The sequence below is a fragment of the Nipponia nippon genome, unplaced genomic scaffold, assembly GCF_047370975.1.
Source record: "Nipponia nippon isolate SJK-2023a ecotype South Korea unplaced genomic scaffold, ASM4737097v1 scaffold_4, whole genome shotgun sequence".
Lineage (NCBI taxonomy): Eukaryota > Metazoa > Chordata > Aves > Pelecaniformes > Threskiornithidae > Nipponia > Nipponia nippon.
In genome coordinates this window covers 20,344,742-20,363,523 of record NW_028262358.1, presented here as the reverse complement: position 1 = coordinate 20,363,523, position 18,782 = coordinate 20,344,742, and the positions used below count along the sequence as shown (strand labels likewise).

The 18,782-nt window shown below is 41.7% G+C and overlaps 2 protein-coding genes across 7 annotated transcripts in view; one reads left to right on the top strand and one right to left on the bottom strand.

The window, feature by feature from the left end:
- The first annotated feature begins 4,087 nt into the window (after positions 1-4,087).
- On the top strand, positions 4,088-9,396 carry DEGS1 (delta 4-desaturase, sphingolipid 1). Of its 2 annotated transcripts, none has more exons than XM_087773372.1 (3): positions 4,088-4,260; positions 5,246-5,988; positions 8,280-9,396. In XM_087773372.1, exons 1-3 carry the CDS (start codon positions 4,179-4,181, stop codon positions 8,424-8,426), a joined length of 972 nt encoding a protein of 323 aa, XP_087629498.1. In that variant the 5' UTR covers positions 4,088-4,178; the 3' UTR covers positions 8,427-9,396. The 2 variants fall into 2 exon arrangements, with proteins under 2 accessions (XP_087629498.1, XP_087629499.1); XM_087773373.1 differs by lacking the exon at positions 4,088-4,260 and adding an exon at positions 4,620-4,939.
- An 877-nt stretch (positions 9,397-10,273) lies between these two features.
- Positions 10,274-18,782, bottom strand: part of NVL (nuclear VCP like) — a 46,757-nt gene continuing 38,248 nt past the window's right edge. For 4 of the 5 annotated variants that reach the window (XM_087773365.1, XM_087773367.1, XM_087773368.1 and 1 more), the window contains 2 exons: positions 17,799-17,869; positions 10,274-12,467 (listed from right to left, as the gene is read on the bottom strand). In XM_087773365.1, coding sequence (XP_087629491.1) covers positions 12,378-12,467; positions 17,799-17,869 — 161 coding nt within the window. In that variant the 3' untranslated portion in view covers positions 10,274-12,377. Of the gene's footprint in view, positions 12,468-15,681; positions 15,933-17,798; positions 17,870-18,782 lie in introns of those variants that run through there. The other variant, XM_087773366.1, reaches the window with a different exon arrangement.

Sequence of the window (18,782 nt, the reverse complement as noted above, 5' to 3'; positions counted from 1 at the left end):
GGTGCCAACTTGGAACCTTCAACTCAAGGAAGTATCACGTGCTGCAAGTTTGCAGGTGCATCCTGATCTTCTGCGTGCTACCAAGTACAGTAAAATTGAATGAGGCCCACCAAAATTCAGGGGCAGAGGGGATGGTTACAAGCAAGCTCAGAAAAATGCCATGACAAAGGTACACCACTATTTCGTTTTCACTTCCTGGGGAGGGAGGGAGGGAGGGAGGGAGACATTAGGCTGGAATATACGCCTGTGGTATAGATAGAATGTCGAAAACAGAATGAAACAATAGTTTAGAGGAAACAGCTGGAATATTAACTTCTGACATCATATTGTCCCTTTTTAAATAAAAAGGGTGCATTTTGCAATACATGAACAAGCTGATAAACAGCCTGAAGTAAAACTAAATCACTTTTGACTATAGATTTCTGTGCAAGTTTACATGAGTTAGTGTATCAGCTTCCAAGTACAGTGTTAGTAGCTCGGTGATTGTATCATCTGTTCAAGGGAGAACCTCAAACTAATGAGACTAAGATGTCGTTTACAAAGTTACATGAAAAATCATCTTACTTGCTGCCAACTATCAGATTGTGGTGTTCAGCTTCAGTGCTTGTAGCAAGGGCTGAAACCGAAGAGCTCAGGGTTGAAAGAGAAAGTGATAGAACCTGTCTTTTATACTTAGTTTCTTAAAATAGCCTAAAACTACCGAAGCTATCTTTCCTTCTCTTTGAGCTTTACTTTTTTCTAAAAACTTGCTTTGTAAACTGCTTTTTGTTTCATAGTAAGGTTGGGATTTTTTACAAATTGCGTATCTAGTGAAAATGGTATCAGAAGATACCACAATGGTACTTTTTTGAGGGAAAAGGTGTTTGCAACCAGGTCTTGCTCCCCAAATTGAATACCTTGTATGTCAATGCAGTATGCAAGCACCTTCTAAACAAGGGCTAATGGATGTAATGGGTGGAAGCCCTGAAGGAAGAAAGACCGCCTGCTTAACAAGATGAATTTCTCAGGTTAAAGAACAGATAGAAGCACATGTTCACTTCTTCAATCCCTGACACTCTCTCAGCATAGCACATTAAATTAACCACAATAGTTCCTTAATGTTACAAGGACGCCTTCACATAATTTCTTAACGTAAAAGGTAAGACCATATTGAACAGAAACTTAGTGGCTCTTGCTGAGATCTTCTAACAGTTAATTGTGGGAAGCACTAAGATTGCCTAAGGAATTTTCAACATCAAGATCTTCCTGAAAATAGGATGACATAGGATGTAGTTAAATGTATCTTCAGACAGGAGAGGACTACCTGATTTCTTGATGTTCCTGACGGTTTTAAGAAGGTAACTGGTAAATTACAGTGATAGATTATTATTATTTCATTCATCAGTAAATTCGGTTTGGAGTATTTTATAGTAACGTGTCCATTAGTTGTGAACTATTCTGATACATTCCAATTCCATTCCTGTATTACTCTGCACCATACCCGGACCAGCTCACTTGTCCGTGTGCTCTCCACTCTTGCAGTTGCGCTTACTGCATCTCACCTTCCTGGTTGGACGGGGATGTGCTGCCAGCTCTGGTTTACGTGTAACTGAACACTCCAGGATTTTTGTTCTAGCCTTGTGCCAGCTGAAGATGTGCTAGGTGCCGGATCTCTTTGTCTTCTGAAGGGAAAACGTCAGATACAAAACCTGTTAGCTTGCTGAAGACCTAATATACCTGCATTTGTTATATGGGCGGCTTACACCAGAAAGACTTAGTGATTAAATAGGAAAAACACTTTGCACCCACTTGGGCAATTACATTTTCCAGAACTTTAATATTTTTCTTAGTTGTTTAAGCCTTGTTCGGCTGCTGTGGAATGTTTAGTTTATAAATCTGGGATCTTCTATTTAATTATCCTGCTGAAACTTTTGTCCATTTACAAACCTATATATATTTGCAGTGCCATAAAACTGAGCTCTTGATACTGTGCCTCTCCTCCAATGCACCTGTTGACAGCCGCAACCTTTCTTAGCAGTAGACGTATTTGTTCTTTTGGCGGGATCCTTCCCGTGGATGAGAAGGTCTTTAGCACAATAATGGATAGCAGTGCTAACATTTGAACTACAATAAGAAGGGAACATTTTCAGAAACATTACGTACAGTGTTTGGAGTGCAGCTGAGTGAAACACTTGTGATCCTGGCAATTTTGCAGTCAGCTTCTGCACTGGTAACTGAAAAGCACTTCCTGATTTATTGTGAAGCGGTCACTGAGCAAAAAGTAAAACTGAACATCCCTTGCAAGGACAAAATGCCTTGATGAAATCTAAACATGTTTTACCTCTTATGCTGCACCAGTCCTCACACAGTCTACAAAATTCAGATTGTGCGACTAAGGAGGGAAAAGCTGTGAATAAACTTTTCCATCTCTCCTCTACTTGCTCACTTTTTTACTTCTAATTCACATCTTAATACGCACAGATTAAAAATGCATGTAAACAAAAATATTCCTTAAGCTGTTATGTTTTATAGATCCTGTGCTTTGTCCATTACTTCAGACTGTAAACATTTTCAAGCAGGGATTGTATTTCCCCTACATTTGCACAGTTGCACGTGGGGCTTTTAGCAGCTAGTACGTATTAGCCTTTTTTATTCATTATTACTAATAAATTTTAAGTCGTGCATCATAAACCTTGAGATATTCATATTACATTAATAGATAAGGTATAATTTACTTTGTGACAACTTCCTCTGTCGTTTTCATCACTTTTTGATTTAGATTATTTTAATTTGTGTGGATTTATGGACAACTAAAATTCCAAGCAAGTAGTCATTCAACTTCTACATAAAGTAATCTTTGTAACTGAACTGCCCACAGTCAATATTATATGAGAAATAGATACAGGGACGGAGTTTAGTTCTTACAGGGGAGTTTGTCAAAGAAGTTCTTAAAATATCTTACCACAAAAGTGAAGAAAATGGAGACCTTGGCACAGGCGTTTTGAGTTGTAGTTAAATATCTTTAGGCAGCTTAGAGAAATTTAGATTTTGGACAAATGATAGCTCGTCCTTACAACCACACACCTTTGGAAAAGAAGAAGTGCGTTTGAAAGAGCCGCTGCAAGACTGTTTCTGCTTCCAGTCTCAAGAAAGCGCGTCGGGTGAGACTGCCCGGCCGCCTGCGGTGGCTTTTGGGCAGGTTGTCCCGACACCTGAGAGGGGCAGAGGGATCACAGTCAGTCACAGCGGTACAGACATCATTAAAGGCAGCAGGAAGGACGGCGGGGTGGGTGAACGCGCGGCTGCCGCGGCTTCACCCGCCCAGCGCCTCGGAGGCCGGCTCCTCCTCGCCACCGCGGCGACGGTGAAGGAGCTTGGGGTTCCCCCAGCGCCTCGGCGCGGGAGGGCGCCCGGAGGCAGGCCCAGCGTTACAAGCCGAGAATTTTCTCTCCCTCCTTAAATATTAGTTATGCAGGTGGCGTTATTAAAGGCGCCCACAGCGCAGGCGGCGACAAGGCCGGTCCGAGAGGCCCGCTCCCCCCCGCGCCCTGCTCCCCTGAGGCGGCAGCGCGTCGCCGCCCCTCTCGCCCCACACCGCGGCGCCTCGGGGCTCCCCTGCGGCCCCCAAGGACGCGCGGGGCGGCTGGCGCTGGCCGCAGGCCCGCCACGCCGCGGTAGGATGAGTCAGTCCCGCCGCCTCCAGCGGGAAGGCCGGGGAGCCGCGGCCCGCCCGGGCGGGCGGTGCCGGGGCAGAGCAGTGGGATCTCGCCCCTGAAGAGGGGGACACACGCGACTTCCCTCCGACGGAAGCGGGGGCTGAGGGGCGGCCCCTGCCTTCCCGGCCGCCACCGCCGCCGCACCAGCGGGCAGCAGCGCGGCTCCGCCCGGCGGAGGCACCGGCTGCCGAGGGGAGTCGCCACCGGGCCCCTCAGGCGACGGCTTCACCGGGCGCCTCGCCCCGCCCGGCCAGGCCAGGCCTCCGCCGGCGGGCGGGGGGCGAGAGGCGCCGGCGGGGGCGGGGCCTGTCAGCCCTGACAGCCGGCAGCAGCCAATGGGGAGAGAGGACGGGGCGGTGGGCCGAGCAGCCTCCGCGGCGCTATAAAGAGCGGTGCCGGGGGGGGCCGCTGGCTGGGTGCTGCGGCGCGGAGCGGAGCAGCGGGCGGGACGGGCGGTTGGTCGGGGGGCGCCGCGTTGCCGAGATGGGTAACACCGTCGCCAGAGAGGATTTCGAGTGGGTCTACACGGACCAGCCTCACGCCGACCGCCGCAAGGAGATCCTGGGTGAGGAGGAGGAGGGGTGGCGGCGACGGTGCTGCCGCTCCTTGCCGCCGGCTGCGTGGCGGCGGGGGGGACACCCCACAAAATGGCTGCCAGCCGCCCGCGCCGGGGGGCCCGTCCCTCGCCGCCAGCCCTCACAGGCTCCCGGCGGAGGCGGCGGCGGTGGGGGGGTGGTGCGCGGCCCGGGCCAACGTCGTCCCGGGCCCGCATGAGGGGAGCGGCGCTGGCCGCGGACGTGGAGGAGGCGGCAGCCGCCGCCTTGGCGGCGCTGGCGGGGGAGGGGAAGGGAAGGAGAAGGGAAGGAGCGGGGGGGGGGGGGGGGGCCGGGCGCCTGCGGGGGCAGAGCCCGAGCCCCGAAGCGTGGGGCGGGCGGCGCGGGCTTCCATTTTGAGCGGCGAAGCGATCGCTGAGGGGCTGCGGAGCGGCGCCGGGGGCAGCCGGGGCGCGGCGGGCAGCGGTGCGGTTACCCCGCCCGCCGCCGGGGCTGCCCGCTTCCGCGGAGCCCTTCGTGCGGGTGGGAAACGAGCCGAGCCACCGGTAAGGTGTCCGCTGGTCCCTGCGGACAGATCGGCCGTCGTGCGTAGAGGTGATCGCGGCAGCCCGCGTTGGTGGTAAATAACCGCGTTTTCGAGTCAGACGCCTGCATCGGACCGGAGCTTATCTGAGCCCTTTGGAATTGCGGGTGGGTTGTCAGTTCAAAGCCCTTTCCTTCCTGGGTAGGCTGGAGGTGGTACCGGTGCTTGCCATATACGTGTCTAGTTGCTGAGCAACAGAAAAATGCTGAAATGATTTAGTTCTAAAGGATTTATTATAGCAATAAATGTCCCGAGTGGAAAGGTGGTGTGTTTTCATTACCTTTGCAGAAAAATCCTAATTGGGAGGAAGGGAAGAAATTACTGTATCTGCTTGTGTAATCTAGTTGGGGTAGTTGGCTGTGAGGGGAGCTTCTAAGTAGTTCCTTTTTCATTTAATTTTTTTCCCCATCTAGCGAAACATCCAGAGATAAAAGCATTGATGAAGCCAGACTACAACTTGATCTGGGTGGTTGTGCTGATGGTTCTTGCGCAGTTGACTGCATTTTATCTGGTTAAAGACTTGGACTGGAAATGGGTAGTCTTCTGGGCATATGTTTTTGGAAGCTGTATTAGCCACTCCATGACTCTGGCTATTCATGAGATCTCTCACAACAGTGCCTTTGGCAACAGCAAAGCAATGTGGAATCGATGGTTTGGAATATTTGCCAACCTCCCTCTTGGTCTCCCGTACTCCATATCCTTCAAGAGATACCACATGGATCATCATCGTTACTTAGGAGGCGACGGAATTGATGTGGACATTCCTACCAACTTTGAAGGCTGGTTTTTCTGCACCCGTTTTAGGAAGTTCATATGGATTGTTCTTCAGCCTTTCTTCTATGCGATTAGACCTCTCTGCATCAACCCCAAACCCATTACTCGGCTTGAAATAATCAATTTATTGGCTCAGCTTTCCTTTGATATCGTGATATATTATTTATGGGGAGTCAAATCCACTTTTTACATGCTTGCTGGTTCAGTACTTGGACTTGGGTTGCACCCAATTTCAGGACACTTCATAGCCGAACATTACATGTTTTTAAAAGGACATGAGACTTATTCCTACTATGGGCCACTTAATTTGCTCACTTTTAATGTTGGCTATCACAATGAACATCATGACTTCCCCAATATTCCTGGCAAGAGCCTTCCACTGGTAAGTTTTACTTTAACCGTTACTACTTTTCCTTAAAATAAGCCCTACTTTAACTTGAAAATCAGGAGAACACTGATATTTAGAAGAATGGAAATTGAGAGAGAAAAAAACAACAACAAAAAAACCCCAAAAAACCCTGAAACCCCCCAAAAAACCAAACCAACCAACAAACACAAACCCAAAACCCAAACAAAAACCAGAACAATTTCTAAGTTGAGTGATGACGGGGGTAATTAGTTACCATTTTAGTGGTATCCTGAACAAGCCTCCAATGTGCTGGCTGTTCAAGCCTCTTCCATAAAAGGAGAGGGGAGGGAGGAAACGCATGTCTTGTACTTTGTGCTAACTTTAGTTTTCTGTAATTACAACCAGCCTCCTGTTGTCTTTGGTTTGTAAGTATGTAGAAAACTAGTTAAGAAGTTGCAGATACCCTCAGAGGTTTGTTGTCTCTGTCTTTAAAGTCTTAAGGACAATATTATAATGCATGCTTATGCTTCAGTCTCTTCTATCACTGACATTCTCTGGTGGGGAAAAGAGATGGTTTGAGATATGGCTAGCGTTTGTTGTACTGTTGACAAATGTTTAACAGCTTTCTATTTTGGAGCTGCTCAGTTTCCTCTAGTGAGAACCTTTGAACCCTAAATAAGTATCAGCTGTACATTGACAGAATTAAGGCTTCAAAGCTAAGACTTAGGCCTGTAATAGCTGCATGAGTAGCAGATGTGAATTTTCAAACTGGTTTCTTCCCACTTCAATCTTTGCTGGTTTCTTTTTAGCAGGAGCTTAATTCTTGTTGTATATGTGTTTCCCAATTGGAGCATGGGAACAGAGGCTTCCAGGGTTACACCTAAAACTCATCTTCAGTGAAATGTGTTTTTCATCAGACACTAAATTTGCAATTTGACAGCAGCTGTGGTGTTGGTCTTGCAGCTTTGTTATTGCACTTGGTAATAGTCAGACCTTGTAAGCTTGTGGCTTTGGTGGAGTCTAAACTTGATTATTTCTGTTGTCAGTGGTGGAACTGTAGATGAAGTAACTACTCCAGCACTTCTTTAGTGGGGCGGTTAAATTCTGTAATTGTTTTTTTTGAAACTTTGTTTTTGTGAGTTCTTTTGTTATTTTGTTTTTGAAAAGGACAGATGATTTCTTATTCATAGATTTTCATTTTTCAAATACAGCTGAAGTTGCTTTAACTCACCTTTGATACCTAGATCTGTGCTGATAAACCAGCATTTCACTTCTTGCAGCAGTACTTCAGTTGTAAAAAGGGAATAATTTTTTTTCAAGTATTTAATTGCAGAGGTGCTTAACTAGCTCTGCTATAGGACTCTTAATCCACAGCTCTGATAAGAAAACAAAGCCTTTTTAGAACAATGTAGTTAATTTGATTGGACTCTGCTATGCTGTGTGCTAAAGATCATTGGAGTACTGAACACCCAATTCCAGCTGGGGTCCTGGTGAGCTGAGAACAATTGCTGTTGAATAAAAGTATACTGGCTAGATGCACTACTCTGAAGGTGTGATGACAGATCAAAACGATCTTTGGCTCCAAAGCAGGCATGCAAATATCTTGGGTTTGTTTATACAAACAAACCTTGTCTTGTTATACAGATAAGTATTTTTCTTCTGTCTAAAGCCATGGAATTTAGTGAAAAATCAGTTATGTTCTGTTCAGGTTTTTAAGGCTTTAGGTGGTTGGCCTTCAATATCAGTAAGGATATCTAGCTGGAACTCCAGCTCTCTTAGTTTAAAACAGTGGTCTAGTCAGCATGTACATCTGAGAATAAAGTCTTTGGAAGCAGTTTATATTCATTCTTTAATGTCTGCCCTCAGAAAGAAATTGTCTTTTCTGAGTGAGGTTTGAAACTGCATGTAAAAACAGCTGTGTTAAACATCTCTTCCTAGAATTTACAACCGCCTTTTGAGTGATACTCATATACCTATGAGTCAGCACTGAACTGAGTCACCCACTTCCACTAGCAACCATACTGCTTGCTTTTGTGAGCTACATCATTCTGTAGGTAGCCCAGTGAACGGGCTTCAGAGTGTTAGCAGAGTTTGTTCTGGTTATTTTCAATATGAAAGTTTCACATGAAGTTTACTTAACAACGAGGGAGTCGCTTTTTCCTTAAAGAAATTTTCACACAGTGGCACTAGTAGCCTTTCCTGTAGAATCTAACATCTAAAATGAAACTTCTGGTGCTCTACATTAAGTTACAGGTTGAGGATTATAAAGTTGTCATGATTGGCGCTAATATAAATAGTAAATAAACCTTGTATCTCCTCTTTAGGTGAAGAAAATAGCAGCTGAATACTATGACAACCTGCCACAATATAACTCTTGGATAAAAGTACTGTATGACTTCGTGATGGATGACACAATCAGCCCATATTCACGTATGAAAAGGCAATTAAAGGGTGAAGTGAAGCAAGATTAAACTTCTGGCAACCAAAAAACTTTGAAAAGTCTGCTTGCTTTAAAGTGGCTGGCTGGTATAAGGTCTCTTGCTAAAGATGTTCACCAGTGTCCTGAATTAATCTACAGCAACACAGCAATGCATCCTTAAGGATTTTGTAGAAGACTCCTACCAGCTATAACATTCCTCGCAGTCCTCAGATTCATTGGTTTAATGTGTATATGTTTGCCTAAGGACCAGTGTTATATGCATAATGCTAAATCACTTTGTTACAGAATTTACTTTGGCAGGTGTTAAATCTATATAAAATATCTGTCTGACTCTTAGTATTTTAAAAGTTCTCAATGTAGTACACTGCCCACAACATGCTATTTAGATGACTGTAGTGTTAAAATGCTGTACTTGCCTGTTAATTCTAAACTAACGTGATTTTTTTAACTTAAACCTTCTGTTGAACCTGTTTCCTAACTTACGAGTGGAAGAACTAAATTTGCACAGAAATGTTAAGTCTGCTTTTGTTTAAATACGTAACGTCATCTGAAGCACTGCTTTAAAGTTCTACCTTTTCTACTGAAATTACCTTAAAGGAGCAATCTATTGGAATGAAATTGGCATTGAGATGGCTTGTGTGACTTTCTTGCAAAAAGGTGGAAAATTGCCAATTTTATGGGTCCCCACCTAATGCCTAAGCTGCTCATGTTAGCAGATAGCTTGAGCAGCTAGCATTTAGAATTGTATTGTGTAAGCCGCTAGGTAACTTAACTGATTAGTTTTTTCATATTTGGAAAAATCTTGCTACAGTTTGGGTTTTTTCTGATCTGCAAAGAAAAAGGATTAGGCTTGTCCTAGTTGGTTCTGCTGTTACCATGGTTTTAAATGCAAACTCAAATATTTACACTCATTTGGAAATTTGGCTTGTATGGAAAACTGAATCAGTTGAAGCAGATACTGTTCTGGCAAACAAGGCTAGCTACAGCCCGTGACAACTCTATTAAGTGTATTAGTCATTTGTGTACACAGAAAAGTGTTGATAAATGACCTTGATTCCACCCCACCCCCCCAATCTACACTACTCTACATAAATACTTGTCATTCTTTCATATTAAAATGTGGTGAGGGCACAGGTGGTGATACCAGACTTCCTGCTTAAGAAGTTTTAAAATTGGGAATGGAGAATGGATAAACTTGCTGAAGAATGAATCTACATACCTCAGCACAGTATATTTGCCTTCTATCATCTAATGCATTGATGATGGCTTTAAGCTGTCAAAGATGGCTACAAATCACCCTTAAATCTCAAATGGTGATCCTACAGTATATTCTTCACTTATCTGAAAGACAGAATCTGATGAAGGTGGAAGTCTCAGCTGCTGTCCACACTGGTCTGCTGTAAGTAACTGAATTTTTAGATGCCTCCAGCTCCTGTACTTTGTGTGGTGTTGGTGTTTTTTTTTCCTTCCTGCCTGAGAGGAATTTATTGGTACATCTTAACCCTCACTTGATTGCAGTCCTGTTTCTAATGTGAGTTTTTTTTTTAAGAGTGGGCCCTTATCTGTGGTTAAGTAATAGAAACAGTATGAAATTGTACCAACCACTTACAAAGTGACTTCATTATGATGCCAATAACATGCTAGCTAGCCAGCATATCGCTCAGGGTATAGTGTAATGTCAAAATATATTTCATCTGGTACTTTTACATGTAATTAAAAAGCAAAGATTTAAGTAATGTTGGGTGAATTTTTGACTGATCCCCTAATGCTAAAGGACTTAAGCTTTAGAGAAATTTGGTATTTTTAAAGCAGATGCAAGAGTGGTTCTATTGAGCGGTGGTATAGATGAACTGTGAAGAATCACTGCCTTGCCTTTCTACTGGGAAGAAAACTGATTTTGGCTGAAAGACTTGAATAGGCTTAACAAGCTGCAAAAGCTTCTTTTTAAGCCACTTCTCCGTGACTGTTTCTCAATTTAAGAAGTGAACGGTGAAATTAAATCTCTTTGATAGCTTGCCATAGCTGAATGAAGGATGGAAAGTGTCTCCAGAAAGTTTTACAGCTAAAAGCGAGAAATTGCTTATCTGAAGTACTCATCTAGGATAACTGAGAGCTCAGAGGTTAACTTTCATACTTGGGCTTAGTTACCTGTTTCATGGAATCACTGATGCCCCTTACTGTCCTCCCAATAGGCAGTGCAAGTGTGAATTCCTGCTTTTAAACGTGACCGAAATTGCCATCTCTCTTGTTTTAAAATTGCAAATACTGCTTTAAGGGGTCCTGGCTATGATCTTCTCTTCCAACTCTTGATTATAAATATCCCATTTTCACCTTAAGAGCTGCAGAACAGTGGGGAATTCCGAGGGAGACATCTATACTTGTGATAATCTTTCTGAAACACGTGCTACTGGCTACCTTTTGGAGAACACATACTGGCTAGGTTAGCCTGAGCCAGTGAGACTTATGTTTGGATCTAAACCATGGTCTCATTCTTGCTAGCATTGGTAACTACCATTCTTAGGCTTATAATTCCCGTGTGATACACAAGAGGCTTCGGCATCTAACTTCAGTAGTAGGGATTTAGCCAGAAGCAGATCATCTGAAAGTTAACCTATGTTGCAGCATCGTTTCATTCCTAAAAAAAAGTTAGAAGTGTTTCTCAATGACTGGTAAAAGGAATTAAGACCAACTGGACTACTTGGCTTGTGTTCAATACATTCTAAATTAATAACCAGTTTCCTCCAGTCATAATGTGGTGCTTAGTCCAAAGGCATGGCACAGAAATAAGAAACATGAAAATTTATTTAAATATATATATGAACCATGTAGTTATTGTTTTTAAGGAATTAAATAGTTTTCATTAATGCTATTAAAATATATCTGGCAGAAACAGGCTTGTATAGTTTTTGAAATACTTTATCTGAAAGTTGGAGGAAGCTTTGACTAACCAGTGAAGAACAAGTTAAACCTAAAGAGCATTAAGAACCCTGACAGTTAACCTAATTATATAGTTTTTAATAAATCCATTCAGATGGAATGAGTTAATTTTGTCCTTTATACATGATTGTTAGGGTTTGTTCCTTTCTGTGTAACTAAAGCATCTTACTGGTTTGTCAGTTTGGCAAACCTCTCCTTTATGTGAAGTCAGCCAGGAGTTTCACTGTCAAAACACAGCTGACTTTAGGTCAGCAGTGTTAAACACTTCATCCAAGTATTTTAGCTGCAGTTAACTTGTGCAGAGCACTGAATCCCCTTCAGGGCTTTCAGAGTAACTTCAGAGTTTTCAGAATAAACTGCCTTGCATGGCTTGTAACACAGACAGACACACACGCAGCACTCCCCAATTATTTGAAGCTGCTTAAGCGGAGTAAGTAATGCATCCTGGAGTCTGATCATACTAGGCATGAGTTTTCCCATAGGACAGGTGTGGGCATATTCCTCTTTCAAAACAACTCTTGCCTCTGGTGTTCTTGTTTTGCTGTTGAACCTGTCTGTCCCACAACAGTGGCCAATTAACCTGTGTTAAATGGGTGCATGTCTCTGGCTACAGAGCTCCGTACATTCAGATCCAGGACAAGACTTCCTACCTGGAACCAGAGGCCAGTTGGACAGTAGTTAAGGCTTTTGGGTCCATGTCTCAAAATTCCTCTGGTTAAGTCTTTAAATATAGCCAGCAAGCAAATAACACATTTAAAGTCTACAGATGTTGAGAAATGGATCTCTTGGATCATAGATACTAGAGATACTTAGATAATGAGCTCAGATGAAGTGGCATGCCGCAGTAGAACTTAAAGCTGCTCATGCCTTATTTAATGGTGGGGTTCAACAAACAATAACATCAATGCTATAAGTTGCAGGCTGCCATACTAAACCTGTTGGACAAACAGGAGAAAAGTTGCTCTCGGGTAGTGATCTTGCATATGTGGTCTAAGAAACAGCTTTTGGAAAGTGTACTCCTCTGTAATTTGAAAGAGTCTCAGACTTAAGGCAAAGAAGGTTTTGCTGTTTTAGCTTGCACATTGCAAAGCACAGGAGCCACTTCTGGGTCTGCCAAGGTTGCCTCTCCAAGGTCCTAGGAAAACAATCGGACAAATAGGTGTGTCTAAATCATGTACATTGCCTTTAGTATAGCAACCTGCAACTCTATGTACACAATTCTTTCCTCTCTATCACTCAAATCCTCTATTTCACAATCAAGGCTGCAGTGGTATACAAGACTTCAGTGAGGGCAAAAATGTTGAAAAAGTTTCCTATTTAGCCAGGAATGAAGACAGCATCTCTTCCCCCCCCCCCCCCCCCCCCCCCGCCCCCGACAGTTCCCTGCACTGCCTCTGCCCCTGAAGTTAGCATCTAACGGGCTCTGGGACAGAATCATTATTGTGATTTAGATATGTGGCTAGCCTCAGGAAAAGGGAGAGAAGAATAGCATGATGAACAATTTCTTGGTCTTGTCCCAACAGAAACAAGATGAATAGAGGGAAAACCTCCTTTAGGCATGTCTGCTAGGAGGGGCAGTAGCTGCATATGCAGAACAAAGTAGTGGTCTCTGTATTGCATGAAAAGGCTTGTTCCTTAAAGTGATTCCCATTTTCTATGTACAAGTACAAGGGATCTGGCAATTTATCTCTTATCAAGTTTTTTTTCAGTGATAAGTACTATAGTCTAGGCAGAATTTCCCACAAGAAAAAGTAGCAGTGTGGGTGCAGCACTTCCTTGTGTGAACAAATGGAGGTTAGTTGCCTACCCTTGTCTGCTCCTTGATGCACATGTAGCCCAGACAAGGTAAGAGAACAGGATATGGACACTTGACTGATCTGGGGTTTTTCTGCCTTTCAACTTAACTTCAGATTTTCTTGTAAATTCAAACCCTCCTGCACCCCACTTCCTCTTCCACTCACTATCACGTGTTAAGGAGAATGATCATCAGACACTTTGTATATTAAACATATGTTTTGTGTTAGAACTCTTGACAAGAGTATGTTGTTATTAATACTTTAATAGTAATACTGTTATTGCTACTACTTGAACAGTATTTCCTCCTTAGTGTTGCCTTGCAAGTCCTACTTTGCTTTCTTGCTTTGTATATACACAGGAATAACACCATCATAACAGGAAAGGAGGAGAAAATTCTTAGGTGAATATGCCAGGGCTTGAGGACTTGACTTGTTCATAAGCTCATCAACTGCAGCTAGCCTTAAGTATGGTAGCAGGATTTTCCTGTATACATCAATAAAGGAGAAATCATTCACGTGGTTATTTTCAACTGTAAAGAGTGGCTTGCTTGGGACATCTTTCTCCCAAGAAAAGATGACAAATATTTCTAAATTGTATCACTGAAGTTGTTTCACTGTTAGACAACTCTTTTTTTAATCCTGATTAAGTTTTTATATAGTTTTATTTGTTTTGAAACCAATGCATGCCACAGGCAGGTAAAAAACAGTGACAGCCTTCAGAATTATCTAAAGGTAAAATGGCTGACAGTTTCAAAATTGATTTTTGAGATGGCATATACCGTTTTCATGGGGCTCCTGTTGATTCTTTTTTCATTGGTCAACTCTCAAGCACTCAAGTGAATTGAGTGTGTTATTGTACTCTAAGAGTTCACAGCTTGCTTTGACACAGTTGTAGCTTCCTATAAAGCAAAAAAGCCTTTTATTTAAGAAAGGTGGTAAAAGAAAACAAACTGTAAAGTTGTAGAGCTAAAACAGGAAGAGGTTTACGTAGCATAGGTGGTTCTTGTATAGCTCTGTACATGACATCTAGTTGTGATTTTACATTAAAATTAGTCACTTAACTGATCTGTACTAATTGCACTGCCTCACGGTAATGAACATCCACAAGTGAAACTACTCTGAGATAAAATGATGATCCTTCATCTTAGATTTCTGGGAATCACAGGAATTCCCAGAGCTCCAAGCCTGATTTACAATTACAAGCAAACACATCATCTTCTGCTTTATCTGCAGGGACTTCATTTGTTAGTCGTATGGGCCACAACTGGAGTCACTGAGTCTCAGGCTTCCCTAGAAGAGGGAGGGAATATCATACCACCTTGTGCAAAGATCACAGTGGTAAGAACAAGCTGCTGTGAGCATCAGTATTTTTAAAACACAAGTCTCTGGTGATGAGTTATTTGCAATAGCCTTCTACATTCACTTTTGGGAAAAATGTGCAAGATCTTTTGTCGGATGGCAATTCAAAGAAGAATTTAAGTTGTAAGGTGCTGTTCCAAGGCAAGTCAGATGAGGTTAGATCAGGCTGTTCAGGGTCACATCCTCCCTCTTGAATGTTAAAGTAGGGGGCATGCTTACAGAATAAATGTTGCTTACAAAAGCTATTTTACTGTTCTATATGGAAATCTCATTACTTTAAATAATTTTTAAAAGTTTGGTGTTATCAAACTTAGCAAATTTTATGGAAAGTCTTTCACCAGAAATCATCCGCAATGCACTTAGGAAGAATAAGACTGATCAAAGATAGGAACTGAGCTAATGATTAAAGAACTTCATAGAATCATGACAATGGTAAAAAAAGCCATGAAGGCTAGTAGGTTTCAGAAAGTAGTTCCTCAGTATCTGTCACATTTCAGTGTTTTGTCTTAACTCAATACTTCCCAGTTAGCTAGTGCTAAAGTTATGACCGTCTTTCCAAGATGGAATTTCTTTTAAAAAAAAAAAAAAAAAAAAAAGCTCAAGGCTCTTGGCCTGTTTCTTAAAACAGTAACATTTTCCTTCCTCCAGAGGATATCAAAACACTTGAGCTAAGAAATTCAAACCTGTAATAGACATATCTGCAACAACAAAAAATTCTGTTTAAAAAAAAAATTAAAAACCAGCTTGTTAGATAACTCTTACTGTTTCGAATGTTTCCTGGGTGGCTGTTAAAGCACAATATCATAGCACTTCTCAGATTTCCAAACTTTACTCTCTCCTAGATAACTTTAAGACACCTTGCCATCTCTGGGATAGTTCTTGTGATAAGGTGAAGGGAAGCTGTTAGAAGCTCTGAGAACCTGTGCTGGCACAATCATCGTGTGTCACCCTATTTGGGAAAGGCATGATTGATGGTATGATAGCATACAGTGCAGCACTGTCCCAGCCTGCTCTCACAGCTCTGTTTTCCTGGTGATTCTGCTGGAGTCCTTGTTCTTGAAAACAGCTATTTGAGCAACGTAAACACTATGAGGGATTTCCAATTAAAGGGCACCAAATACTATTCAGAATGGTATTAGCTCTTCAGCACTAAAAGCATTCATTTTTAAAACATAAATGGTCATAAGCAGGAAGTATTACATATAGCTTTTATTTTAGAAATAGTTAAATTAAGGATGGTTTAGAGCAGTAGGTTATGGTGACCTTTTTTCAGGTACAGTTTAAAAAGCTGAAAGATTCAGTACAGCTTTTTTCCAACCTGTCTCTTCATTTCAGGCATGGGTATTACAAAACTCTCCACCACTGCAGAGTAAGTCTCTTTTGGGAATTGTCCAAATGTATCACCTGCACAGTGACTGACGCAGTTCTTCATACATTATTTGATCCTAGCAGTGCCAAGATAAGAGGAAAAGACGACTTCAGACAATGGTAAAAAAAAAATTGCAACACTTAAAAGCAACTTTATCATTTAACAAGAAAGTGAAACAAACCAGCTGTATGAGCCACTAGCTATATTTAAAAACATTTACAAACAAAAAACTAAGACAAAAAAAACCAAAACCAAATGCTACCCTGACTCACTAAATGAGGTTCTCCAGTGACAGTCACCAGTGATACGTAATTAACAGAAGCCTTCAGCAGGGTTCTTTATATTAAATATTGCCATGCTAGGTTCAGATTGCAGCTTCACTAAGAAGATACCACCCTCTTTGCTAGAGGAGCTGCTGAATTGACACTTTACTCCCTCATCTGCTTCTGCCAAAATGCACAGACAAGATCATCTTTTGCTCGTCTAACTTACTTAACGGTAACTGTTCCTTAATCCTTTTCACTAGTCACACATAAGGACAGTTTTGAGGAACAGAATACTTGGGGATGTTAACTTCCACTGAAATAACTGGCTTCAGAAGGTGATGTCTCTCCACAGCTGTAAGAACTTATTTTGGTTTGTCTCAAGTCAATCAATTAAACCAAAAGCAAGTTAACTGAACTCAGAGATGTTTATGGGAGGGAGAAGAAGAGTTAGAAGCACTAAATCAGTGAGATGCAGCTTTCTGTATTTTCCAGTATTCATAGGAAGGTGTGTAGAGAGTTTTTGCCAGATTGATTTTGTCCAGCAGATAGGAAGTAGCATCTGGAAATGGGAGATGAGTATCTTGTACTCCAAAAGATATTTCAAAATACCTAACTGAAAATTCTTCAGATGGCTATAATTGAAATACAGGCTTTGAGACATGTGATATTTAAGCTGCCTTCGAGATGCAGAATGACATTTCTGGTTAACTCTTAAGAACCAGAGGGAGTATGTCCTAATACTTACCAGTGATTGCTATGTTAGAGGAGATGTTTTAAGTTTTTGTGGCTGTTGCTTCTGGACTGTTTGCTTAGTGATTAGCAAAGGGGAAGAAACCAACAACCAACACCATCTTTAAAGGGTCTCAGAGCCAAAGATCACTTTTAAATTTTAGAAAAGGTCACTGACCATCAATGAACAATAAGGAAAGGAAATAGTTAACTTCTCTTTGGCTAGTGTTCAAAGTGAATATATTAATGTATTTTGGCTGCAGTACGCTCTTGGCAACCGAGAGACCTATACACAACAGCTCTGCAGCAATAATTCCTATATATATATATATATATATATATATATATATATAAACTTCTCAATTATAGTAATTAAGATGATTGAATAGCTTTCCTTTCAGACATTAAAAAGAACAGGTCATAAAGAAACCTTTAAAACAAACTTCCTTGACAAATGCAAATAATGAAAAGACTGATAAGAAATAACTAAGATGATAAAGTGTGTTTTATGTCCTATCTCAAAATGTTGTCTTTTGCACATTAACAGAAATGGTTGAACATCTTTGGGTGTCACATCCATCTAGGGGGGGAGAAAAGGTGGTGGGAAGGTATGGTGCATTCCAAAGGCCTTGACTTTTAACTGAAAATTCCACAGACGGAAGAGGTTAGGGCCAGGTCAATAACTAATCTGGGTATGTCAGCAAGAAGTCCAAGGGTGCCATACGAAAAGATAACCTTGATAGCATCATCTGCAGCTGAAAAGGGACGCTTCAGTTTCTGAACTTGTGAAAAACATCAGGTTTCTTCAGTGCGGAAACAGGTAGTGTCAGTTGTTTGAAATACAGGCAAGTATACTGCAAACTTAACTATTCCCACCCATCTCCAGCATAAAAAGCGTATCCTTTCCAGGGAAGTAATCAGTCTTGCATAGCTGAAGCTTATCTTACCTTTTTTGATACTGAAGATTTCACTTTCCTAAAGGCTTCTTCAAAGTGTTTATGGGAAATCTTGATTTCTCCTTAAAGAATAAAGCATAACAGATTACTAAATTAAATTGCAGGCAAGGGACAATCAAGTGATTTTTACATGTATTTCAAGGCAGCATTCATGAAACCAAACTAACTGCATGTGCTAGTCAGTTGGATGAGATCTAATTCAGTAGTGTTATGAACACCTGACCTCTTACATTTTATGTAGCCTCCTGTCTACGATTTTTAGGCAAGATCTTCATCCCTCTACCCCTTGCACCTTAAGCCAAAGAATACTTACTTGTTTCAGAAAGTTATTTTAGATATTAATGTTTCCACCTGCAGATTGAGAATTTCATTCTCAAAGATGCCAAGTTAACTGCAGTTTACTTCAAATCCAGTTAGAATTCAACCCTTCCAGTTCTGGGCTTTATTTTCTATATATATTTAATATTAAGCTTCCCTACAGAGTGTTATTAAGTACCTAGAAAACATTTTTTACCATTCCCATTCTACTACAGGATGCTCAATTTATAAATAATTGACTTCATATCGTTGTCTTGTCTGGCATTACCCAGAAGTGATGAAAGCTTTCACTTTTTAAACTCCCTGTCTTTACATTTATGCAAATCCCCTTTTTGAACTTAATGCAGATATTCACAGTAATTATTCCTAATCATAACCTTTTGAACAGACTTTTTTTTAGTATGCTAAAACATAAGCACACCTCAAATAAACAATGGATTTCTTTCCTCTCACAAGCAAGTACCTTGTTCAATTGACACTTAAGATCCCAAGATACCACTACTATACTGATTAATTATAATGCTAACATTATGCACAGGTATCAGATATTTTAGAGGTACACAAAACTATATCTTTAGAGTCAATCTGGTGCATTTTTATGTATTTCGTTACAAGACTTCTTGCTTCCACAGATATGTACTGCTGCTACCTTTGCGT